Raw genomic sequence first — 25,471 nt, 5'->3', positions numbered from 1 at the left:
TGTGGGGTATATGTTGTTGTGAAGTTGTTATGTTGGTATGACTTATTTTATTATTAAATAAAATAAGATATGAGAAATAAAATAAAAATATTAAAAATGTGGCTGTGTTGTGAGATGAGTAAAATTTAGTAGTGAGAAGAGTAATATGAAGAGATAAATAGACAGACATAAGTTAGAAAAACAGTACGTACGTTTTTGGAGAAAAAGGGAGAAAAAGTCAGAAGAGGAGAACAAGAGAGAGAGGGCTGCGATTTCTGCAATTACCAGGTAAGCGTGAGACTAACTTTCAATATAATTAAGGGTATGATTCTGAAGAATGAATTAAACATGATTATGTTGAGTTTTTGTGAGAATTGAGAAATTAGGGTTTTGAGGTTGTTATAGATTATTGATAGTATAAAATTTTGTTAAAACTATGTATAGATGTTTTACAGTTCATAGATTAATCCTATACCAATGTTCTAATCAGTATTTTGGAATTGGGTAGATGAATTCGGGATTGTCGTGTGAAATATTGATGTTAAGCATTTTTGCAAATAAATGACTAATTGAGGTTTCGGAAAACGATTTTTTTTGAGTGTTTTAAACCTGAATTTTTTCTGTAGAATATGATAGAGCTTAGTGTCAGGAGCGCGTAGGCGAAAACGGCATCGAAAACGGATTAACGGGTTAAGTTTTACGCATGAAAACATGAAAGGTAGAAAATCTGATGTTGTCTGTCGAACTATGAACGTGCCACGATGGAAGCCCAACGTGCCACGATTTTTCCAGAAACGAAACTATTTTTAGGCTGTCCAAACGTGCCACGATGGTACCTCAACGTGCCATGATGAAGTGTTGACTTAGACTATTTTTGACCTATTTTTTATGTCTCTAAAGGGGTCCTAAGATGTATAGTAAGACCCCAAATCAATAACCTTAATGAGAGGGATTGTAATTAAGGGTTATAGTAGTAGTTTCTTTTGCCATGATGTGATATTGTTATATGAGAATTATGTGGATTATATAAGACGTTTAAGATGTTGTTGATTATCATTGATACTGTTATATTGTGATGTTGTTTCTGTGCTGCCATGTTGATGTCACTTACTGAATTAAGCTGTATGAGTCTATCCAAGATGTTGTCCTAAATGTTGGTTATTAATGTCATGAGGTTCTATATGTTGGTCTAAGTTGTAGGTTGTAAGAAGTTGTCCATATTTATGGAGTCATAAGAGATGTTCACGTTGTGGTCTAAGTTGTAGGAGAGATTGAGTCCATTGCATACTCATTAAAGTTGGGGGCTTTAGGCCCGACAGCCTTTGTGCTCATTAAAGTTAGGGGCTTTAGGCCCGACAGCCTTTGTGCTCAAACTACGTTGGGGGCTTTAAGCCCGGCAGCTTTATGCTCATATGTTGAAGAGCCTAATTACGCTCATTTACGTTGTTGAATGGTACCACATGCATTTGCATATCAAGAGGTTTCACGATGGATTAAGTTGTTAAGTTGATAAGAGTTGCATGGTCAAGTTGAGTCGTGTTGTCGAGTCAAGTGTTAAGTTGAACATGATGTTTAATGATGATGATATATGATGATGGTATTTGATTATGAAGTGATAATATGCTAAGTGATAAATGTTTGATATGTTAATAATGTTTTATGTTGCTAAATGCATTTTAATGAATTATATGCTTAATTTATTGACTGTGAAATCTCACCCCTTCTGCTTGAAAATGTTGCCCTTCGTATGGGTAACTTGCAGGTAATAAAGACTAGAAGTGTTCGTGAGTGGACTCCTCACTCGTGTCTAGGTGCTCTGATACGTAACGGGGTGGGGGCTTGATTTTACTTCTATTCCTTACGTGTCTTTTATGAACCTTTTGAAATAAATATTGAACTAAGACTCATGAGATTTTGATGAGGCCTGCGTGCCAAGATCTTAGTATGCTGAACTATTTTCCGCTGCATGATTTTAGATTTTGAAGTTGAATTTGAAAGATAATTATTATTATCCATTTTATGATTTAAGTATGTGACATTCCGTTTGTGATTAAATTACTCTGATTTATGATGAAATTTTTAAGTTGGGAAAAACGGGGTGTTACAATTGGTATCAGAGCAGGTCGGTCCGTCCGGCCAAGTAGTTGAGTCGCGTTGTGTCGTTTTACAGTTTTGTACTGTATTTAAGTTGTACTTATTGTTGATTGTTATGTAGAGAACCAATACCTGGTATGAACTGGTTGGAGTACAATCATGTTCGTATTAATTGTTTTAGTAAGTCAGTGTACTCTTCTTCAGCCGAAGAAGACAGTGGAGCAGAGTTTTTGTCTACTAAGCAGCTGAAGCAGTTAGCACGTGATGGAATTTTGATGTTTTCGTTGATGGAGTCACTATCTATTGAGAATCAAGCAGTGAGTGATAAGTTGCAAATTGTGTGAGGATTTCCCGAAGTTTTCCTGAAGAGATTGTTGTTTGATCTTACCGGCACATCAGGAAGTGTCTGCCACCGGAGAGAGAGGTTGAATTTTCTATTGATCTTATTCCGGGAACGAAGCCTGTGTCTATGACACCTTACCATATGTCCGCTTCTGAGTTGGCTGAGCTGAAGAAACAGTTGGAAGATTTACTTGACAAGAAGTTTATAAGACCGAGTGTTTCACCTTGGGGAGCGCCGGTATTGTTGGTTAAGAAGAAAGATGGTAGTATGAGGTTATGTATTGACTATCGACAGTTGAACAAAGTAACTATAAAGAATAGATATCCACTTCCTAGAATTGATGACTTGATGGATCAGTTAGTGGGTGCACGTGTGTTCAGCAAGATTGACTTGAGGTCGGGTTATCACCAGATTAAAGTAAGAGATGAAGATATGCAGAAGACGGCCTTTAGGACGCGATATGGACATTACGAATATAAGGTGATGCCTTTTGGTGTGAGTAATGCGCCTGGCGTGTTTATGGAGTATATGAATCGCATTTTTCAGGCATTTTTGGATCGCTTCGTGGTTGTGTTCATCGATGATATTCTGATTTACTCTAAGACGGAAGAAGAACATGCGGAACCTTTGAAGATTGTCTTGCAAGTGCTGAAAGAGAAGAAGTTGTATGCTAAATTGTCTAAGTGTGAATTCTGGTTGAACGAGGTAAGTTTTCTCGGCCATGTTATTTCTGGTAGTGGTATTGCAGTCGATCCATCTAAAGTTGAAGCAGTATCACAATGGGAGACTCCTAAGTCAGTTACAGAGATTAGAAGCTTTTTGGGACTAGTAGGTTACTACCGAAGATTCATAGAAGGATTTTCTAAGTTAGCACTTCCGTTAACGCAGTTGACGTGTAAAGGTAAAACCTTTGTGTGGGATATACATTGTGAGAACAGTTTTAATGAATTGAAGAAGCGATTGACGACGGCTCCAGTTTTGATTTTGCCGAAACCTGATGAACCTTTTGTGGTGTATTGTGATGCGTCCAAGTTGAGCTTAGGCGGTGTGCTTATGCAAGATGGTAAAGTGGTTGCTTATGCATCAAGACAGTTGAGAATCCATGAACGAAATTACCCTACTCATGGTCTTGAATTAGCTGCAGTTGTATTTATGCTTAAGATTTGGAGACATTACTTGTATGGTTCGAGATTTGAGGTGTTTAGTGATCACAAGAGCTTGAAGTATCTGTTTGATCAGAAAGAATTGAATATGAGACAACGAAGGTGGCTAGAATTGTTGAAAGATTATGACTTTGGCTTGAATTATCATCCGGGTAAATCTAATGTTGTTGCAGATGCCTTAAGTAGGAAGACTTTGCATATGTCCGCTATGATGGTTAAAGAGTTTGAATTGTTTGAACAGTTTAGAGATTTGAGCTTAGTTTGTGACATGTCGTCTCGGAGTGTTAAGCTGGGAATGCTGAAAATTGATAATGATTTCCTGAAGAGTATTAGGGAGGCGCAGAAGGTTGATGTTAAGTTTGTAGACTTGTTGGTTGCTAGTGATCAAACTGGAGATAGTGACTTTAAGGTAGATGATTAAGGTGTGTTGAGGTTTCGAGGTAGGATATGTATTCCAGATAATGATGAGATAAAGAAGATGATTCTTGAAGAGAGTCATAGGAGTAGTTTAAGTATTCATCCAGGAGCTACAAAGATGTATCAGGACTTAAAGAAGTTGTTTTGGTGGTCTGGATTGAAACGTGATGTAGCACAATTTGTGTGCTCTTGTTTGATTTGTCAGAAGTCAAAGGTAGAACATCAGAAACCTGCTGGATTGATGACACCGTTAGATGTACCAGAATGGAAATGGGATAGTATATTCATGGATTTTGTGACGAGTTTGCCGAATACACCTAGAGGGAATGACGCCATTTGGGTGATTGTTGATAGATTGACAAAGTCGGCACACTTCATTCCGATCAATATTAGTTTTCCTGTAGCTCAGTTGGCAGAAATTTATATTCGAGATATTGTGAAGTTACATGGTGTTCCTTCAAGCATTGTGTCAGATAGAGATCCAAGATTTACTTCTAGATTTTGGAAGAGTTTACAAGAGGCTATAGGCTCTAAGTTGAGATTGAGTTCAGCTTATCATCCCCAAACAGATGGTCAGTCGGAAAGAACGATTCAGTCACTCGAAGATTTGTTGAGAGTATGTGTACTTGAGCAAGGTGGAACTTGGGATAGTCATCTCCCGTTGATAGAGTTCACTTATAATAACAACTATCATTCATGTATTGGGATGGTACCTTTCGAGGCTTTGTATGGTCGGAGGTGTAGGACTCCGTTGTGTTGGTTTGAGACAGGTGAAAGTGTGGTTTTAGGACCAGAAATTGTTCAACAGACTACTGAGAAGGTGAAAATGATTCAAGAAAAGATGAAAGCGTCATAGAGTCGACAAAAGAGTTACCATGATAAGCGTAGGAAAGACCTTGAGTTTCAAGGGGAGACCATGTGTTCTTGAGGGTTGCCCCAACGACCGGTGTTGGTCGTGCATTGAAGTCAAAGAAGTTGACTCCGAAGTTTATTGGTCCGTATCAGATATCGGAAAGAGTCGGGACGGTGGCGTACCGAGTGGTTTTACCACCGCATTTATCAAATTTGCATGATGTGTTTCTTGTGTCGCAGCTGAGGAAGTATGTTCCAGACCCGTCCCATGTGATTCAGAGAGATGATGTGCAAGTTAGAGACAACCTTACGGTGGAGACCTTACCTTTGAGGATTGATGATCGCAAGGTGAAAACGTTGAGAGGCAAGGAGATACCTCTAGTGAGAGTTGTTTGGAGTGGAGTAACTGGTGAAAGCTTGACGTGGGAGCTAGAGAGTAAGATGATGGAGTCTTATCCAGAGTTGTTTGCTTGAGGTAAATTTTTGAGTACGAAAATTCTATAAGTTGGGGAGAGTTGTAACGCCCGTCTTAATTATTTGATTATTTAGAAATATATTGATATATATTTATATGATTTATGATTTAAGTGATTTTCATGATTGATATGTGTAAATTTTATGATTCATGAAGTTGAGTAGTTTATATGATTTATAAATAAATTATGTGGGGTATATGTTGTTGTGAAGTTGTTATATTGGTATGACTTATTTTATTATTAAATAAAATAAGATATGAGAAATAAAATAAAAATATTAAAAATGGGGCTGTGTTGTGAGACGAGTAAAATTTAGTAGTGAGAAGAGTAATATGAAGAGATAAATAGACAGACATAAGTTAGAAAAACAGTACGTACGTTTTTGGAGAAAAAGGGAGAAAAAGTCAGAAGAGGAGAACAAGAGAGAGAGGGCTGCGATTTCTGCAATTACCAGGTAAGGGTGAGACTAACTTTCAATATAATTAAGGGTATGATTCTGAAGAATGAATTAAACATGATTAGGTTGAGTTTTTGTGAGAATTGAGAAATTAGGGTTTTGAGGTTGTTATAGATTATTGATAGTATAAAATTTTGTTAAAACTATGTATAGATGTTTTACAGTTCATAGATTAATCCTATACCAATGTTCTAATCAGTATTTTGGAATTGGGTAGATGAATTCGGGATTGTCGTGTGAAATATTGATGTTAAGCATTTTTGCAAATAAGTGACTAATTGAGGTTTTGGAAAACGATTTTTTTTTAGTGTTTTAAACCTGAATTTTTTCTGTAGAATATGATAGAGCTTAGTGTCAGGAGCGCGTAGGCGAAAACGGCATCGAAAACGGATTAACGGGTTAAGTTTTACGCATGAAAACATGAAAGGTAGAAAATCTGATGTTGTCTGTCGAACTATGAACGTGCCACGATGGAAGCCCAACGTGCCACGATTTTTCCAGAAACGAAACTATTTTTAGGCTGTCCAAACGTGCCACGATGGTACCTCAACGTGCCATGATGAAGTGTTGACTTAGACTATTTTTGACCTATTTTTTATGTCTCTAAAGGGGTCCTAAGATGTATAGTAAGACCCCAAATCAATAACCTTAATGAGAGGGATTGTAATTAAGGGTTATAGTAGTAGTTTCTTTTGCCATGATGTGATATTGTTATATGAGTATTATGTGGATTATATAAGACGTTTAAGATGTTGTTGATTATCATTGATACTGTTATATTGTGATGTTGTTTCTGTGCTGCCATGTTGATGTCACTTACTGAATTAAGCTGTATGAGTCTATCCAAGATGTTGTCCTAAATGTTGGTTATTAATGTCATGAGGTTCTATATGTTGGTCTAAGTTGTAAGTTGTAAGAAGTTGTCCATATTTATGGAGTCATAAGAGATGTTCACGTTGTGGTCTAAGTTGTAGGAGAGATTGAGTCCATTGCATACTCATTAAAGTTGGGGGCTTTAGGCCCGGCAGCCTTTGTGCTCATTAAAGTTGGGGGCTTTAGGCCCGACAGCCTTTGTGCTCAAACTACGTTGGGGGCTTTAAGCCCGGCAGCTTTATGCTCACATGTTGAAGAGCCTAATTACGCACATTTACGTTGTTGAATGGTACCACATGCATTTGCATATCAAGAGGTTTCACGATGGATTAAGTTGTTAAGTTGTTAAGTTGATAAGAGTTGCATGGTCAAGTTGAGTCGTGTTGTCGAGTCAAGTGTTAAGTTGAACATGATGTTTAATGATGATGATATATGATGATGGTATTTGATTATGAAGTGATAATATGCTAAGTGATAAATGTTTGATATGTTAATAATGTTTTATGTTGCTAAATGCATTTTAATGAATTATATGCTTAATTTATTGACTGTGAAATCTCACCCCTTCTGCTTGAAAATGTTGCCCTTCGTATGGGTAACTTGCAGGTAATAAAGACTAGAAGTGTTCGTGAGTGGACTCCTCACTCGTGTCTAGGTGCTCTGATACGTAACGGGGTGGGGGCTTGCTTTTACTTCTATTCCTTACGTGTCTTTTATGAACCTTTTGAAATAAATATTGAACTAAGACTCATGAGATTTTGATGAGGCCTGCGTGCCAAGATCTTAGTATGCTGAACTATTTTCCGCTGCATGATTTTAGATTTTGAAGTTGAATTTGAAAGATAATTATTATTATCCATTTTATGATTTAAGTATGTGACATTCCGTTTGTGATTAAATTACTCTGATTTATGATGAAATTTTTAAGTTGGGAAAAACGGGGTGTTATAATTGGTATCAGAGCAGGTCGGTCCGTCCGGCCAAGTAGTTGAGTCGCGTTGTGTCGTTTTACAGTTTTGTACTGTATTTAAGTTGTACTTATTGTTGATTGTTATGTAGAGAACCAATACATGATATGAACTGGTTGGAGTACAATCATGTTCGTATTAATTGTTTTAGTAAGTCAGTGTACTCTTCTTCAGCCGAAGAAGACAGTGGAGCAGAGTTTTTGTCTACTAAGCAGCTGAAGCAGTTAGCACGTGATGGAATTTTGATGTTTTCGTTGATGGAGTCACTATCTATTGAGAATCAAGCAGTGAGTGATAAGTTGCAAATTGTGTGAGGATTTCCCGAAGTTTTCCTGAAGAGATTGTTGTTTGATCTTACCGGCACATCAGGAAGTGTCTGCCACCGGAGAGAGAGGTTGAATTTTCTATTGATCTTATTCCAGGAACGAAGCCTGTGTCTATGACACCTTACCGTATGTCCGCTTCTGAGTTGGCTGAGCTGAAGAAACAGTTGGAAGATTTACTTGACAAGAAGTTTATAAGACCGAGTGTTTCACCTTGGGGAGCGCCGGTATTGTTGGTTAAGAAGAAGGATGGTAGTATGAGGTTATGTATTGACTATCGACAGTTGAACAAAGTAACTATAAAGAATAGATATCCACTTCCTAGAATTGATGACTTGATGGATCAGTTAGTGGGTGCACGTGTGTTCAGCAAGATTGACTTGAGGTCGGGTTATCACCAGATTAAAGTAAGAGATGAAGATATGTAGAAGACGACCTTTAGGACGCGATATGGACATTATGAATATAAGGTGATGCCTTTTGGTGTGAGTAATGCGCCTGGCGTGTTTATGGAGTATATGAATCGCATTTTTCAGGCATTTTTGGATCCCTTCGTGGTTGTGTTCATCGATGATATTCTGATTTACTCTAAGACGGAAGAAGAACATGCGGAACCTTTGAAGATTGTCTTGCAAGTGCTGAAAGAGAAGAAGCTGTATGCTAAATTGTCTAAGTGTGAATTCTGGTTGAACGAGGTAAGTTTTCTCGGCCATGTTATTTCTGGTAGTGGTATTGCAGTCGATCCATCTAAAGTTGAAGCAGTATCACAATGGGAGACTCCTAAGTCAGTTACAGAGATTAGAAGCTTTTTGGGACTAGTAGGTTACTACCGAAGATTCATAGAAGGATTTTCTAAGTTAGCACTTCCGTTAACGCAGTTGACGTGTAAAGGTAAAACCTTTGTGTGGGATATACATTGTGAGAACAGTTTTAATGAATTGAAGAAGCGATTGACGACGGCTCCAGTTTTGATTTTGCCGAAACCTGATGAACCTTTTGTGGTGTATTGTGATGCGTCCAAGTTGGGCTTAGGCGGTGTGCTTATGCAAGATGGTAAAGTGGTTGCTTATGCATCAAGACAGTTGAGAATCCATGAACGAAATTACCCTACTCATGGTCTTGAATTAGCTGCAGTTGTATTTATGCTTAAGATTTGGAGACATTACTTGTATGGTTCGAGATTTGAGGTGTTTAGTGATCACAAGAGCTTGAAGTATCTGTTTGATCAGAAAGAATTGAATATGAGACAACGAAGGTGGCTAGAATTGTTGAAAGATTATGACTTTGGCTTGAATTATCATCCGGGTAAAGCTAATGTTGTTGCAGATGCCTTAAGTAGGAAGACTTTGCATATGTCCGCTATGATGGTTAAAGAGTTTGAATTGCTTGAACAGTTTAGAGATTTGAGCTTAGTTTGTGAAATGTCGTCTCGGAGTGTTAAGCTGGGAATGCTGAAAATTGATAATGATTTCCTGAAGAGTATTAGGGAGGCGCAGAAGGTTGATGTTAAGTTTGTAGACTTGTTGGTTGCTAGTGATCAAACTGGAGATAATGACTTTAAGGTAGATGATCAAGGTGTGTTGAGGTTTCGAGGTAGGATATGTATTCCAGATAATGATGAGATAAAGAAGATGATTCTTGAAGAGAGTCATAGGAGTAGTTTAAGTATTCATCCAGGAGCTACAAAGATGTATCAGGACTTAAAGAAGTTGTTTTGGTGGTCTGGATTGAAACGTGATGTAGCACAATTTGTGTACTCTTGTTTGATTTGTCAGAAGTCAAAGGTAGAACATCAGAAACCTGCTGGATTGATGACACCGTTGGATGTACCAGAATGGAAATGGGATAGTATATTCATGGATTTCGTGACGAGTTTGCCGAATACTCCTAGAGGGAATGACGCCATTTGGGTGATTGTTGATAGATTGACAAAGTCGGCACACTTCATTCCGATCAATATTAGTTTTCCTGTAGCTCAGTTGGCAGAAATTTATATTCGAGATATTGTGAAGTTACATGGTGTTCCTTCAAGCATTGTGTCAGATAGAGATCCAAGATTTACTTCTAGATTTTGGAAGAGTTTACAAGAGGCTTTAGGCTCTAAGTTGAGATTGAGTTTGGCTTATCATCCCCAAACAGATGGTCAGTCGAAAAGAACGATTCAGTCACTCGAAGATTTGTTGAGAGTATGTGTACTTGAGCAAGGTGGAACTTGGGATAGTCATCTCCCGTTGATAGAGTTCACTTATAATAACAGCTATCATTCATGTATTGGGATGGCACCTTTTGAGGCTTTGTATGGTCGGAGGTGTAGGACTCCGTTGTGTTGGTTTGAGACAGGTGAAAGTGTGGTTTTAGGACCAGAAATTGTTCAACAGACTACTGAGAAGGTGAAAATGATTCAAAAAAAGATGAAAGCGTCATAGAGTCGACAAAAGAGTTACCATGATAAGCGTAGGAAAGACCTTGAGTTTCAAGGGGAGACCATGTGTTCTTGAGGGTTGCCCCAACGACCGGTGTTGGTCGTGCATTGAAGTCAAAGAAGTTGACTCCGAAGTTTATTGGTCCGAATTAGATATCGGAAAGAGTCGGGACGGTGGCGTACCGAGTGGGTTTACCACCGCATTTATCAAATTTGCATGATGTGTTTCCTGTGTCGCAGCTGAGGAAGTATGTTCCAGACCTGTCCCATGTGATTCAGAGAGATGATGTGCAAGTTAGAGACAACCTTACGGTGGAGACCTTACCTTTGAGGATTGATGATTGCAAGGTGAAAACGTTGAGAGGCAAGGAGATACCTCTAGTGAGAGTTGTTTGGAGTGGAGTAACTGGTGAAAGCTTGACGTGGGAGCTAGAGAGTAAGATGATGGAGTCTTATCCAGAGTTGTTTGCTTGAGGTAAATTTTCGAGGACGAAAATTCTATAAGTTGGGGAGAGTTGTAACGCCCGTCTTAATTATTTGATTATTTAGAAATATATTTATATATATTTATATGATTTATGATTTAAGTGATTTTCATGATTGATATGTGTGAATTTTATGATTCATGAAGTTGAGTAGTTTATATGATTTATAAATAAATTATGTGGGGTATATGTTGTTGTGAAGTTGTTATGTTGGTATGACTTATTTTATTATTAAATAAAATAAGATATGAGAAATAAAATAAAAATATTAAAAATGTGGCTGTGTTGTGAGATGAGTAAAATTTAGTAGTGAGAAGAGTAATATGAAGAGATAAATAGACAGACATAAGTTAGAAAAACAGTACGTACGTTTTTGGAGAAAAAGGGAGAAAAAGTCAGAAGAGGAGAACAAGAGAGAGAGGGCTGCGATTTCTGCAATTACCAGGTAAGCGTGAGACTAACTTTCAATATAATTAAGGGTATGATTCTGAAGAATGAATTAAACATGATTATGTTGAGTTTTTGTGAGAATTGAGAAATTAGGGTTTTGAGGTTGTTATAGATTATTGATAGTATAAAATTTTGTTAAAACTATGTATAGATGTTTTACAGTTCATAGATTAATCCTATACCAATGTTCTAATCAGTATTTTGGAATTAGGTAGATGAATTCGGGATTGTCGTGTGAAATATTGATGTTAAGCATTTTTGCAAATAAATGACTAATTGAGGTTTCGGAAAACGATTTTTTTTGAGTGTTTTAAACCTGAATTTTTTCTGTAGAATATGATAGAGCTTAGTGTCAGGAGCGCGTAGGCGAAAACGGCATCGAAAACGGATTAACGGGTTAAGTTTTACGCATGAAAACATGAAAGGTAGAAAATCTGATGTTGTCTGTCGAACTATGAACGTGCCACGATGGAAGCCCAACGTGCCACGATTTTTCCAGAAACGAAACTATTTTTAGGCTGTCCAAACGTGCCACGATGGTTCCTCAACGTGCCATGATGAAGTGTTGACTTAGACTATTTTTGACCTATTTTTTATGTCTCTAAAGGGGTCCTAAGATGTATAGTAAGACCCCAAATCAATAACCTTAATGAGAGGGATTGTAATTAAGGGTTATAGTAGTAGTTTCTTTTGCCATGATGTGATATTGTTATATGAGTATTATGTGGATTATATAAGACGTTTAAGATGTTGTTGATTATCATTGATACTGTTATATTGTGATGTTGTTTCTGTGCTGCCATGTTGATGTCACTTACTGAATTAAGCTGTATGAGTCTATCCAAGATGTTGTCCTAAATGTTGGTTATTAATGTCATGAGGTTCTATATGTTGGTCTAAGTTGTAAGTTGTAAGAAGTTGTCCATATTTATGGAGTCATAAGAGATGTTCACGTTGTGGTCTAAGTTGTAGGAGAGATTGAGTCCATTGCATACTCATTAAAGTTGGGGGCTTTAGGCCCGACAGCCTTTGTGCTCATTAAAGTTGGGGGCTTTAGGCCCGACAGCCTTTGTGCTCAAACTACGTTGGGGGCTTTAAGCCCGACAGCTTTATGCTCATATGTTGAAGAGCCTAATTACGCTCATTTACGTTGTTGAATGGTACCACATGCATTTGCATATCAAGAGGTTTCACGATGGATTAAGTTGTTAAGTTGTTAAGTTGATAAGAGTTGCATGGTCAAGTTGAGTCGTGTTGTCGAGTCAAGTGTTAAGTTGAACATGATGTTTAATGATGATGATATATGATGATGGTATTTGATTATGAAGTGATAATATGCTAAGTGATAAATGTTTGATATGTTAATAATGTTTTATGTTGCTAAATGCATTTTAATGAATTATAAGCTTAATTTATTGACTGTGAAATCTCACCCCTTCTGCTTGAAAATGTTGTCCTTCGTATGGGTAACTTGCAGGTAATAAAGACTAGAAGTGTTCGTGAGTGGACTCCTCACTCGTGTCTGGGTGCTCTGATACGTAACGGGGTGGGGGCTTGATTTTACTTCTATTCCTTACGTGTCTTTTATGAACCTTTTGAAATAAATATTGAACTAAGACTCATGAGATTTTGATGAGGCCTGCGTGCCAAGACTTTAGTATGCTGAACTATTTTCCGCTGCATGATTTTAGATTTTGAGGTTGAATTTGAAAGATAATTATTATTATCCATTTTATGATTTAAGTATGTGACATTCCGTTTGTGATTAAATTACTCTGATTTATGATGAAATTTTTAAGTTCGGAAAAACGGGGTGTTACAGGAACCGTTTATGTTGCATTGTTTTTGTTGATTATTTTTCAATTGCTAGGTTTTGCCTTGATTATTACCTTTTGTTCGTCCAAAAAAAAAATTGAATTGTTTTAGATTTTTTTAACAAATTAGATGGTAATCCCTTTGAAAATCTAACTCTCTGAATTTTAAATTGCATTACCATAGTAATTTGATATGTTTTATATGTAGTGTCTTGATCACTACTTGAATTTGTATTTTTATTTAGAGTGTCTTTGTCCTATGGGCCTGTCCACTATAGTCGTATCGCTATTTTGTAATGTGGGCATGTGAAAGTCTTAGTCTTCTTTGGTCAGGTTATGCATTTGGGCCAGCTTTTTAGGTCTAACGAACTGGTGTTTGTTGTCCCCCCTTTCTGTTCTTGTCGTCTAAGCAGGTGAGGGATCTTCGTTTCTCCCCTTCTCCCCTCCAGCTATTTTTCAATGAATCGTTATCATCCTCACTTGGACAGCTTTGATTTTGAGACTGCGTAAGTGTCTTTTCCAATATAACCTTTTAATTTTTATTCTTATTGTATACCCTCTTTGTGTTTTAATGCAGTATATGACGTTGATGTATTAATAAGTTTTTTTTTTTTTGATATTTCTTTGTTTTAAGCTTCAGATGTTTGTTAACAAAAAATTGAAAAGTGTGAGTGTAATATCCTGTTGATAATGACGTGTTTGTTATAGTCGTCACTAATCTTTTATTTAGAATTGTGGTTGTTGTTGTACCTTTGTAATCACTATTGTTTCGCCTAGCTTATGCATCTCATTTTTTCATGAAGCTCTCTTACTTAATTTCTTTATAAACTAATTGAGAAGGTAATCCAAATGAAACTAATTGAGTCATAGTCCTTTGACTAATCACCGTCACTTTTCATGGTTAAGGACAAATGTGTTGCACATAATTGGACCTTTATATGCTTGTGATGATAACGAGCCAAATTTAATCAATTAAAATAAAATCAAATAGATAGCAATTATAGAAAGAAGGTTAATTACTTGGATCTTGCTTCTCACAATGAAACTAATAGCTTTAACCTCCAAATTTTGATAGAAGCGTTGAGAAAAGTTGTAGGAAAATTTAGTTAGTAGTATTGTGGTTTTAATACCGAGTGTTTTCCATAAATAGTTAACTTCAACAATGATTCAAGTGTAGTGGATAAAAATAATACTCATATCAGTTTTACAAAGCTAACAAAACAAAACATATAGATATTGAGTGCTTACCCAAAAAATCATTGCAGAACCTTTTTCTATATCCAAAACCTGCAGCTCTAGATTATAAAAAGAAACCTTCAGATCCAGAAAATGTGATCATCGTGGAATGCAGAAAAATATGAGTGGGTCCCATGACTTTTTTGTGTGGTTGATAACAGGTTTTTATCTCTTTCATTCTAGATTATAAAAAGTAATAAGAAAATCGTGAGAAACACAACGATTTTGGTGGCGGAAAACATAATTCCAATAGAAGAGGAAAAAAGAAACCTTCAGATCCAGAAATGTGATCATCGTGGAATGCAGAAAAATATGAGTGGGTCCCATGACTCTTTGTGTTGTTGAGAGCAGCTTTTTATCTCTTTCATTCTAGATTATAAAAAGTAATAAGAAAATCGTGAGAAACACAGATTTTGGTGGCGGAAAATATAATTCCAATAGAAGAGGAAAAAAGAAACCTTCAGATCCAGAAATGTGATCATCGTGGAATGCAGAAAAATATGAGTGGGTCCTATGACTCTTTGTGTTGTTGAGAGCAGCTTTTTATCTCTTTCATCATATTAGAAGCTAAATTAGAGATAGAGGAGTTTCTTTCAGAATCTGATGAAATGTGTAAAAATAAGAAATTCCCATCAATTGAATTGAATGTTGTTGAAGAAGGACAAAGGTCTATGAATAGTGGAGCTTTTTGTTAAATTGACTATCCAATTGTATTTGTATTCTATTCCTCTCAAAGAAAATTGTTCCATTGGTTTAGAACTGGAGATGCATTTGAAACACGCAATTTTTTTTTAATATTCACAATGATTTTGTTTAATTTAAATTTTTTTAAGATTTTATCATGTTGGTGAATTAACCTTGGAAACTGGGGTGTATTTACAAAATCCTTAATAAAAACCTTTCAATTGTTTTTTTTGCAGCTTTAATGACTACTACGCAAGCAAGTTTGAGCAGGGTTATCCTGATCTTGATTCATCAAGCTCTTCTGTGAGGACGACATCCATGTGTCCTTCGAGTCGCGCTTGAAGATTGGCAATGGTAACGGTGCTTATGTCAATTGTTCTGATGACGACCATGTTTCTGCTTATTATTTTGATGATGATTATCCTGTTATTTATATGTTGTATTCGTCAAATTTCTGTAGCATTTTCCACAAGCTGTTGTTCAGAAGTTCTCCGTTGCAAGTCTTCATCATGTTCATGTTTTTGAGGTTCGTTCTGATGATTTGGTGAAATGTACTCTGGAGACAAATGCTCATCCATCTGGGTTTGTTGAGACATGTATGACTGTTGGCTGGTATGACTTTTCTAGGAGTTTGAGATTGAATCCTGGGGATAAGATTCATTTGACTGCACCAAATCCTGTTGATCGCGTATGCGTTCGAGTCGAGCGTTGTCCAGCTGTCTAATTTCATATGTGTTTGAGTTGAGCGATGTCCAATTGTCTAACTGACATGTGTTATGCTTTATGTTTATTTGTGGGTGTGGTTTAATGTTTAGTGTGTTCGATGATTTTGTTGTACTTTAAGTGCTGCCTTGGTCGTTCGTGTTGTACAATGGACCCTGATCCACTATGTGATTTGGTTTGTTTGTTTTATTGATGTATTGATTTGCATTTTGTGTGATTCGTATGGTTGCGTGATAGCTTGCTTTTTATTAGTCGGTTGATTAGCTAATTCAACCCGTGCGAATGCACGTGTGTCACACACTAGTAATGGTCATCAAAGGAACCGTGATGGAAGAGGATGTTAGAGAAATATAGTTAGATGATTTTTGGTTTAAGCCATTACTTTGGTTCCATGCATCATATGTGCATTTCTACATCTTGATTCAGTTTTAAAAATGAGTCTTTTGGGATGGGGGAGGACGTGGAGGCTTGGAGGTAATGTATACGTTTATTAGCGTGGGGGAGTAGATTGGAGAGTGTTGTACGTTGTTGAATAATATTATGTTACATGTTGGAGTAGATGAAGGTGGCAATGACGCTTACATTCATCTTAGATATATATAGTTAGCTCAGCTTATCACTTCACTTTTTGACAACTTTCAAACATGTTACAACAACAGATTCTTCACACAACATTTAGCACAAATCGGTTCCTTTAAAAATCAACCTTTTTGCTTGGTGTTTATTGTTTGCTTCATAATCGCATTTCTATTTCCGTTAACTTATTGCAGCGATGAATTCTTCAAAATCATCAACAACTCTGTGTGGGTGGTTGCGGCTCTAATGAGGAAATTTGTTTTGGGGTAAATGGAATACTTTGTGTCTAAAAAGGGAGAATGGAGATTTGGGGGTTAGGAGGCTGAAGGAGTTTAATTTATCTTTACTTGGTAAATGGGTGTAGAGGATGTTGGAAGAGGGGGGAAGTATGTTGCATTATGTGCTTTGTGTAAAATATGGAGAGGAGGGGGCAATTATGTGTTGGAAGACAAGGGGGTCCAGTGAGGTGGCAACACTCGCAACACATTCGGACGCGGGGGGGGTGGATGTTAGATGATAGGTGGTTGTCGGATAATATTATTAGACATACAGGGGATGAGGCTTCTACTTTGTTTTGGAATGACCCGTGGTTAGATGATGTATCTTTTGATGTTAGATATGCTAGGTTGTTTGATCTTGCAGTTAATAAATTATCCACAGTTGCGGAGATGTTATCTTTAGGATGGGAATCAAATGGTGAGGTGTCGGAGTGACGTAGGAGATTGATTGTGGGGAGGGGGAGGGGGTTGGTGAGTGAGTGTGTTGAGCAACTATCTCTTGTTATTTTGCAGGTTGGTGTGACTGATAGGTGGATTTGGAAGCTTCATTATTCCATCGATACATAGTCAAAAATGCTTATAATATTTTGACAACTTCTAAAGTTGGCGTTGATGATCGTTTTAGTCGTGTTTTGTGGCTTAAGCAAATTACACTTAAGGTCAATATTTTTATTTGGTGTTTGTTCCTGAATAGATTAGCAACAAAAATGAATTTGTTTAGGAGAAACATTTTGGATTACAATTATTCTTTGTGTACAACTACTTTTAGCATGGTAGAGGTTCATGACCATTTGTTTTTTACCTGTGTTTTTTATAGTCAACATTGACTTTTAATATTGGGTTGGTTAGGTTCTTCTACAACCTCTTCAAGGTTCGTTAATTAGGGGTGTAACGGTTCGGTTTTTGGTCAAAAAATGTCTGAACCAAAGAAATCTTCATCGGTTTGGTTTTTACTGTTATTCTAAAAAGAAACTGAACCAAACCAGTTAGTTTGGATCGGTTCGGTTGATCGGTTTGTTTGAAAATACAATTAAAAAAAATCCATATTTTCACAAATTTGTGTTTCATGTATCAACATACTCAAATATTTCATAGAACTTTGTTTTCCATGTTGTCTATTTTTCAAACTATTTTGTATAAATAACATGAAAAAACTAACAAGAGATGAACAATTCCAGCGGCGGAGAGGAACGATGGGTTAGGTGTGACTGGTGGCTAGTGTTCTTTTTAGTAGAAACGAAATAAAGTGTGAGTGATGAGATGAGATGATGATGGGAGAAAGTGAATGAATTAAGGAGGTATTTTACATTGGACTTTAATTTTGAGCTTAATCGTAAGTGTGTATGTGAGTGAGGAAGGATAATACTACTAAAATGGGGAGTGACGTTAGCATCGGTTCGGTTCATCGGTTCTTTGGATCTCAAAATTAAAAACCAAGAACCGAAGCAAACTAGATCGGATTAGGTTGGTTCGGTTCGGCTTTGAACCAAACCAAACAAAGTCGGATATATTTTCGATTTGGTTCGGTTTCATCGATTTTGTCCGAACCACTTACTCAAGCATTTTAATCAGTTCAGAGGTCTTGGGGGTTTTCCAACAAGTCTTTTTTGGATTTTAAAATAATTTGGATTTTAGTTTTTGTTATTATTTGGAAGGATCACAATATGAGGCATTTTCATAATAAGACGGAACAACTTTCCTCTTTATTGAAAAATCTTAAACTTTAAGCTTATTGGTGGCTAAAATCATAATATGCCCTTTTCGATTTTGACTATACGGTTTAGAGATTGAGCCCTTTGTTATGTTTTCAAGTTGTAACATAATTTTTTATTTTCTTTCGGCTACTCTATAGGAGCTTAACTGTGTTATTGTAACATCGAAACTTTTTAGCTTCCTTTGGTACACCTTGTAGTAGAGGGGCTTTAGTTGGTTTTTAATATATTCACCTAGCTTCTTAAAAAAAATTGTGAAAGATTTCTCAATTTTCCTATATATTTCTCACCCTCCAAAACTCTTCATTCCTCTCCCCTCCAATCTCACAAACAAAGCCTAATAGTAAAAATTTAGTATCTTTTATGTTTTTTGTACTTATAAACTCATATTTAATTCATGTTTTGTTAAAAAAAAAAATTAAGAGATTTTCATAATATTCCACAAATTTTCATTAAAAACATGAAGGTTATTCATGAGTTGGCTAAAAAGTATGGACCAAACGGAATGATGAAAAACTTTTGAGAGACTAAAAGTCTAACATAAGTTTTAGAGGGACTAAACATTTTTTTGGTATATTTATAAGAATAAAATACATATTTAACCCTAAAAAAATCATTAAAAAAATAAAAATATCTTTTCTTTAAAAGAAAAATGAATGAATAAATATACATGTTAGTATGTAAGATGTGATATTGTCACAGCGCCCTAGTTTTCTGGTGAGAGAAACTTCAACTTCTCTCTAAACTTTCTTTCTCCTTCATCCATCGAGGAGTGATGGTTTTGTCATTTTTGACATAAAATCACCCCTCTACATCTTTTTCCCCCTTTTATTTCAATCTAAATAAGTGGTTTTCATACATATCAAGTTTTCCTTTTGTGTTTTTGTGATTTCGTCGTCTAAGTGTAGCGTTGTGTTGTTCGTCGTCTTATACGGCGTTTGATTTCGCGTCTTATCGCGGTGTTCATTAAGTTCTTATTGAAAGATCGACATCAGTTAATTACAAATTCAATCAATGATTTGGGCGTCAACGTTGCAGATCCGAAAGCATGATATTTCAGTTACTTAAATTTTATCATATTATTTGTAGGCATTTTGCTGTTGTATGCTATTAACTTGGGTGCTGCGAGTTTGTTCGCAGATCCACCCTTTACGTTTTTAACGACGTTTGTATGTGATGTACTCTATCAATTTGAATGAATGATTTTTGTCAAAAAAAAAATAATAATAATGAAAATATCAAAAGTGAAATAAACACAAAAATGATAGTGGGCCTCCGGTTTGAAACTTAAGATCCAAACCCACACGTTCCTCCGCCCACTTGTTCATAAACCCTAGTTCCTTCCTTTACTTCACTGCCTATATATTCCAGCTCTGCCTCATTTCAATAACAATAACAATCTTTTTTCTCGACATCAATTACTGTTTCATTGTTCCTTAGTATTTTCGTATTCTGAATCTTAATTTCAATAAGATTTCGTTGAATCGTTGTTCTTTTCAATTTATGTAATTTCTGTTTGAATTTTGTGCTGTGACGATACTTATGTGGACTAGAGTTTCTGATATGGGAATCTTCACCCATAATTTGATTACAAACCCTTGGCTGTCTGAGCACATATCATGAAAATTAGATCTTGATTCTTCTCTATTAATTTTTTCCTTAAATTTCGTTATTTTTTCTAATATTTTTGAAAGCTTATATGGCTTATGATGATAATATACCTTATCTTAGCGGATTTCAGTGAGATTTTATATCAATGATCTGAATGTTACACACACTGAAGCCATTCTTTTATAATTTTTGTTTCATAGTTTGTTTTCTATAATATTATAGCTTTCATTCATTTTTATTTATATGTCAATTGGTGCTGTGATGAGATAAAAACACCAAGGAAGTGTTTATGGGCAGTGGACAAAATCGTAAAGGTTTTGCCGTGAGCTTATTTTTAAAACGACTTCTCCTTCCACTGAGCACTCTATAAATTGTCCTTAATAACAACGCTAGTAAATTAAAATTAATTATACTTTTTGGCCTCTTTTGTCAATAGTGCGTTTAAGCCTTATTATTTTTATTTTGAGATTGTATTCCAGGTTCTACAATATCTCATCGAATTAAAAAATCATATGGGTGAAACCTTTAATAATCAATTTAATTTAGTGGCTCAATTATTTTAATTTAGTGGCTCAGTTATTAGAAAACAATTTATACAGTTTTATGTAACAAAACAATTACTGGAACCAACAATCATGCAGTTTTGGTTAACAAAGATCCTTTTTGTTGTGTATGTAATGTATTGCGTCCATTTACCAATTCTTAACAAAGATCCTTTTTGTTGTGTATGTAATGTATTGCGTCCATTTACCAATTCTGAAGGATAAATTGTTCCTTTTAGTGTAATGGCTCGGACGCCAAATTGATTTAGTGGTGATCCTGATTGATGGGTTTTTTTCAATACCATTTGGTCTTGGAAACGCCTCATACATTCATTTTAATGTTCATTTTTGTCAAAAGTTTAGAAATTATTTCATAATACTTTGGTCAAGATCATCTGAAATGGTGGATTCTATTTAGGATTAACCGACATAAACGGCTAGAATATTGGTGGAATCCACGTTTTCAATTGATAAATGTGTACTAATATTATATTTGTTGATGTCTGCTCTCTGTTTCTGCTTCTCGAAGATGATCACGAGTGAACTATCACAAGATGTGCAACGCGGCTTCAAAATACTGATACAATTACGCAAGCAAAAGCACAAGAAATAAACTACATACTCAGTGGACTCTTGAATCAATAAATAAACATTCGAAGAACATGAAGGTTAGACATGAATTGAGTATGAAGTATGAATCGAACGGAATGATGAAAAACTTTTGAGGGATTAAAAATCTAACACAAACTTTGAAGGGACTAAAACAAAAAATTGGTAGATAAAAATCATATAAAGAAAAAATAATAATAAAATGAATGAAAGTATATTTTTTTAATAATAAAATGAATCACAGTTTTGTTTTTAGTCCCTCCAAAATAAAATCACATTTTTTAGTCCCTATGACATTTTCCTTAAGCATTTTAGGGACTAAAAATGCTGATGGAATAAATTTATAAGGACTAAAAATGTTGTTGGAAAATTTTATAGGAACTAAAAACGTTGATGGAAAATTTTATAGAGACTAAAAAGTGTGATTTTATTTTGTAGGGACTAAAAACAAAATTCTGAATATTTATAGGGACCATTTACTTAATTAACCCTAAAATAAACACATAAATGATAGGATTTCTGCTCTTCCCCCAGCACATTTTGCTCGCGCCCATCATATTTTCCAAATATACCCCTGCGTGAGTTAAGTCACGCACCAGTGAGCCTTTGCGCGAGTTAAGTCACGCAAGTTGGCCGGTGGTCGAAACTGAAGAACAAACGTTTTTTTCACTTTGGTCAGGTGTTCAACATTGAATTAACACGTTTTTAACCACTTTTACACGTTTTTTGACCATATTTATGGTAGATACAAACTAGGTTATCATTTTTACCTATAAATACCCTCACAAACTTCCTCATTTCCTCACATTATCTCCTCCCACTCTCCCCCCTCTTTCTCTTCTTCTTTCTTTTCTTCTATAGTCTCTAGGCTCTTTTTACCCCTTTAGGTATATAGTGGTTGGTTTCTGTGGGAAATAGTGGTCAGTCGGGTTGGGGAAAAAGACATCATCCCTTGAGGTAAAATTAGGTTTGCTTCGTTTTACTCCCAAAATCTTTTTACCGTGGGTAAAAAGAATCATCCTGGGGGTATAAAAGGAACCAAATTTAAATTTACCTCAAGGGATCTTGATGTCATTTTCCCCAACAGAACTGCTCACTATTTCCCCCAAGAGCTATCACTATATATCCAAGAGGGTAAAAAGATAATAAGTAGATTAGTGAATTCAAATAAAATATATGTATTAATTATTGTAATGTTTGAATGATATTAATAAAACGAGAGTTATATTTATTAATTTTGTTTTTTATTTGTATTTATATTTGCATTTATTTTATGTTTATGATTATGTATTGAATAAATAAATATTGAATAAATAAAATCGAATTTATTTTCTAATTTTGTATTTGATGAATAAATAAATTAGAATAAATATTGAATTAGAATAAAATTGAATTTATTTTCTAATTTCGAATTTATTTTAAGTGCATAAATAAATTAGAATATAGAAAATAAATAATTTAGAATAAAGTGAACAAATAATTTAGAAAATAAATAATTTAGAATAAAGGGAACAAATAATTTAGAATAAAGTAAGTAAAATAATTTAGAATAAAATAATTTGAATATAGTAAATAAATTAAAACCACTATGCGCCACTTAACTCACGCCACTTATCTTAGCTTGCACATTATTTTACACTTCGCTAGTTAACTAGCGCAAGGGCATTATAGTATTTTCAGCTGGATGCGAGCGAAAAGTGCAAGGGAGAGCAGAAATCAAATGATAGTACTAATGATGCGGGCCTCCGGTTTGAAGCTTAAGATCCAAGCCCACTCGTTCATAAACGCTAGTTCCTTTACTTCACTGCCTATCTATTCCAGCTCGAAAATTGCTTTTCTGACATAGAATACTTCCTATTGACACATGGAAATGACCAAATTACCCCCAGCGGTTGTTAACTGCCGTTGGGAAACACGCCGGTAGTTAACTACTGTTGAGTGCCAGCGGTTGTTAACTACCGCCGAAGCTGAATGTAGCGGTTGTTAACGGCCGCTACGTGCTCAACATTTTCCAGAAGCTCATTTCCATCTTCCTTATTTTGTGTCTTTCCTAACCAATTTTAACTTTCATTTTCATCTAAATTTTTTATCAAATAACCAATTGAAAATTCTTCTAAAATTTTCATCCAATATTTAACAGGAACATGGTAAAATTAAAACGCAAGAAATAATATAAAACGAACGTACGTATATGTCATAGAAATAGGAAAATGTATGGAACATGTCATAATAATACATCATGATCATCATAGTCAAAAAATACATAAAAAAAATCCTAATACTAATCAGCCCTGCCTACCCTGCCTCTGCTCCCCCTGCGCCGCCTGGAAATCTGATAAGTAAGGGCAGGCTCGGTAGCACTAACTATTCGCATGACCTCCTGGACAACCTCCTCTTTGGTCATCTCGTCATGCCTGGCCACAATATCTTGGGCTATGTGCGCCACATCCCGGACGATCGTCAGTGTGTCAGGCATCTCCCTGGCATGCTCCTCCTCAATCAGCTGCTCCACGTTCGCCGACCTGGGGGGGATCCCTCATCAGGTGGGAGAATGCGAGGGTGAGAGACTCTGGCATACCAAGCCATGTAGCCAGGAACATGCTGCCATGGTGTCTCACACCCATCTACCCAAGCAGGTACAAGCCATGGCCGAGCGTCCATCAACACAGTGGTCAGCATCTGTGTAGGCACCTGAGGGACAACTGAAGGATGTCTGGGAACGTCCTGGACAAAGGAGAACTGCCTCTTCACCCGCTCAGGCAAATGACGGTACACCCTCTCCTTCCTGCACATGAGCCATCCCGAGTAAGTGCACAAGATATTAAATGGGTGCACGTCTCTGTGATCACCATAGGTAGATCCAGGCGTGAGCGGTAATGGTGCACACTCTTATGGCCTTTGCTAGTGAGCCATCTCCTAGCACATGTTGTCCGCGGGTCCTACTCCTGGTTACGCTTCCTTGGGTAAGGACCTGGCAAATGCTCCAAAATCCATCCCTGCAACAAAATAAATAATACACAAAAATAATTATTCGAGTTAAATATTCGATAAATCTAAAACATTATAAAATAGTCTAACATGATAATAAAATTTATAAAATAAATTCATAAAGAAATTAAGATAAATATTACCATCAAAAGAGTCGCAGAGCCAGCCATCGTTCTGATATTCAAGATAACAGAATCATCCAGATAATCGTAGAGGTAGGCTAAAGTCATCCCTCCCCATGACCACTTCCCAATCGTCCCCAAGTCCGCCATGCAATCAAGATATATCAAGTCGATGTGTCTGTTCGTTTTGTTAGTGAACAGCGCACAACCGACATGATATAGAAGAAAACTCCTCACACAACACGCCCTCCTCCTGGCTCTCTCCTGCATCTCCTCCCTCGACTGTGGATGCTCAAGTCGTCTAGCCTCAGTCAGGTGCTCCTCATAAACCCGCTTCAGTGCGGGATAACTGATATGACCAGGAGATTCATCCCTAACCTGAGCTCTGGCATCAGCATCTGACATGCCCAACAACCTGGTCATCATATCAATCGATCGGTCCCGATCCATCGAATCATCGTGCTCCAACATGCGGCCGTAAATAGGAATGTACAGAAGATTATGCACATCGTCCAGAGTGATCGTCATCTCCCCCACATGTAGATGAAAACTACTCGTCTCCGTGTGCCACCTCTCGCATAGAGCACGTATCGTGGCATGGGTCACATTCGAATACCCAACGTGTATCAAACCATGGAGGCTAGACCCCTCCACAGGCTCCCAAAACTACCTCAAAGCCTCCTCCGGCTTATCAAGCTCCTTCAACTTTTTCCCTGCGTTTACTCACTTATAACCCGCTGCATCATGCCACATCTGAAATTCAAATTAAATAAGACATTGTCACTATTTTAAATAAATAAAACACTTACGCTACATTATTTTAAATAAATAAAACACTTACGCTACATTATTTTAAATAACTAAAACACTTACGCTACATTATTTTAAATAACTAAAACACTTACGCTACATTATTTTAAATAAATAAAACACTTACGCTACATTATTTTAAATAAATAAAACACTTATGCTACATTATTTTAAATAACTAAAACACTTACGCTACATTATTTTAAATAACTAAAACACTTTCGCTACATTATTTTAAATAAATAAAACACTTACGCTACATTATTTTAAATAACTAAAACACTTACGCTACATTACATTTAATAATTCAAACACTTACGCTACATAATATTTTAAATAATCACTTTAAAACATTTAAAGAATTTTAAACAATTTAAACACTTACATTATTATGGTTCACCCAAAGAGGGTTCGCCACGTGTCTCGCGTAGTCGGACAACAATGACGTAGTCTGAGGTCCTCCA

At 36.2% G+C, this 25,471-nt stretch overlaps 1 protein-coding gene, 1 long non-coding RNA gene and 4 other non-coding genes across 6 annotated transcripts; 5 read left to right on the top strand and 1 right to left on the bottom strand.

Annotated features, from left to right (window-relative positions):
* Positions 1 to 15,279: 15,279 nt before the first annotated feature.
* LOC146929529 (uncharacterized) lies at positions 15,280 to 15,908 on the top strand. The gene is made up of 2 exons (XR_015008274.1): positions 15,280 to 15,390; positions 15,497 to 15,908. It is a non-coding gene; the product is annotated as an uncharacterized LOC146929529 (long non-coding RNA).
* Positions 15,909 to 19,846: 3,938 nt separating this feature from the next.
* LOC146929528 (small nucleolar RNA Z157/R69/R10) lies at positions 19,847 to 19,943 on the top strand. Its single transcript, XR_015009249.1, has one exon. It is a non-coding gene; the product is annotated as a small nucleolar RNA Z157/R69/R10 (small nucleolar RNA).
* An 82-nt stretch (positions 19,944 to 20,025) lies between these two features.
* LOC146929527 (small nucleolar RNA R11/Z151) lies at positions 20,026 to 20,111 on the top strand. The gene has a single exon (XR_015009273.1). It is a non-coding gene; the product is annotated as a small nucleolar RNA R11/Z151 (small nucleolar RNA).
* Positions 20,112 to 20,188: 77 nt separating this feature from the next.
* On the top strand, positions 20,189 to 20,300 carry LOC146929526 (small nucleolar RNA Z152/R70/R12). Its single transcript, XR_015009258.1, has one exon. It is a non-coding gene; the product is annotated as a small nucleolar RNA Z152/R70/R12 (small nucleolar RNA).
* Positions 20,301 to 20,685: 385 nt separating this feature from the next.
* On the top strand, positions 20,686 to 20,810 carry LOC146929525 (small nucleolar RNA snoR80). The gene has a single exon (XR_015009240.1). It is a non-coding gene; the product is annotated as a small nucleolar RNA snoR80 (small nucleolar RNA).
* A 2,558-nt stretch (positions 20,811 to 23,368) lies between these two features.
* LOC146929524 (uncharacterized) lies at positions 23,369 to 24,725 on the bottom strand. The gene is made up of 4 exons (XM_085707346.1): positions 24,219 to 24,725; positions 24,031 to 24,083; positions 23,666 to 23,872; positions 23,369 to 23,609 (listed from the first exon to the last, which is right to left on the bottom strand). The coding sequence occupies exons 1-4, from the start codon at positions 24,723 to 24,725 to the stop codon at positions 23,369 to 23,371; spliced, it is 1,008 nt and encodes a 335-aa protein (XP_085563472.1).
* Between the last annotated feature and the right edge of the window lie 746 nt (positions 24,726 to 25,471).

Source organism: Medicago sativa, chromosome 4 (assembly GCF_051527215.1).
Source record: "Medicago sativa cultivar Bolivia chromosome 4, Bolivia_mono, whole genome shotgun sequence".
Lineage (NCBI taxonomy): Eukaryota > Viridiplantae > Streptophyta > Magnoliopsida > Fabales > Fabaceae > Medicago > Medicago sativa.
Note: the sequence above shows the minus strand (reverse complement) of the source record. Positions and strands in the feature narration are given on the sequence as shown.

Coding starts and splice junctions, on each gene's coding strand:
- LOC146929524 (XM_085707346.1), bottom strand. CDS start 24,725: ATGACGATCACTCTGGACGATGTGCATAATCTTCTGTACATTCCTATT. Junction 24,084..24,218: donor GCTCTGCGACTCTTTTGATG/GTAATATTTATC, acceptor ATTTTGTTGCAG/GGATGGATTTTGGAGCATTT. Junction 23,610..23,665: donor GTTCCTGGCTACATGGCTTG/GTATGCCAGAGT, acceptor GATCCCCCCCAG/GTCGGCGAACGTGGAGCAGC.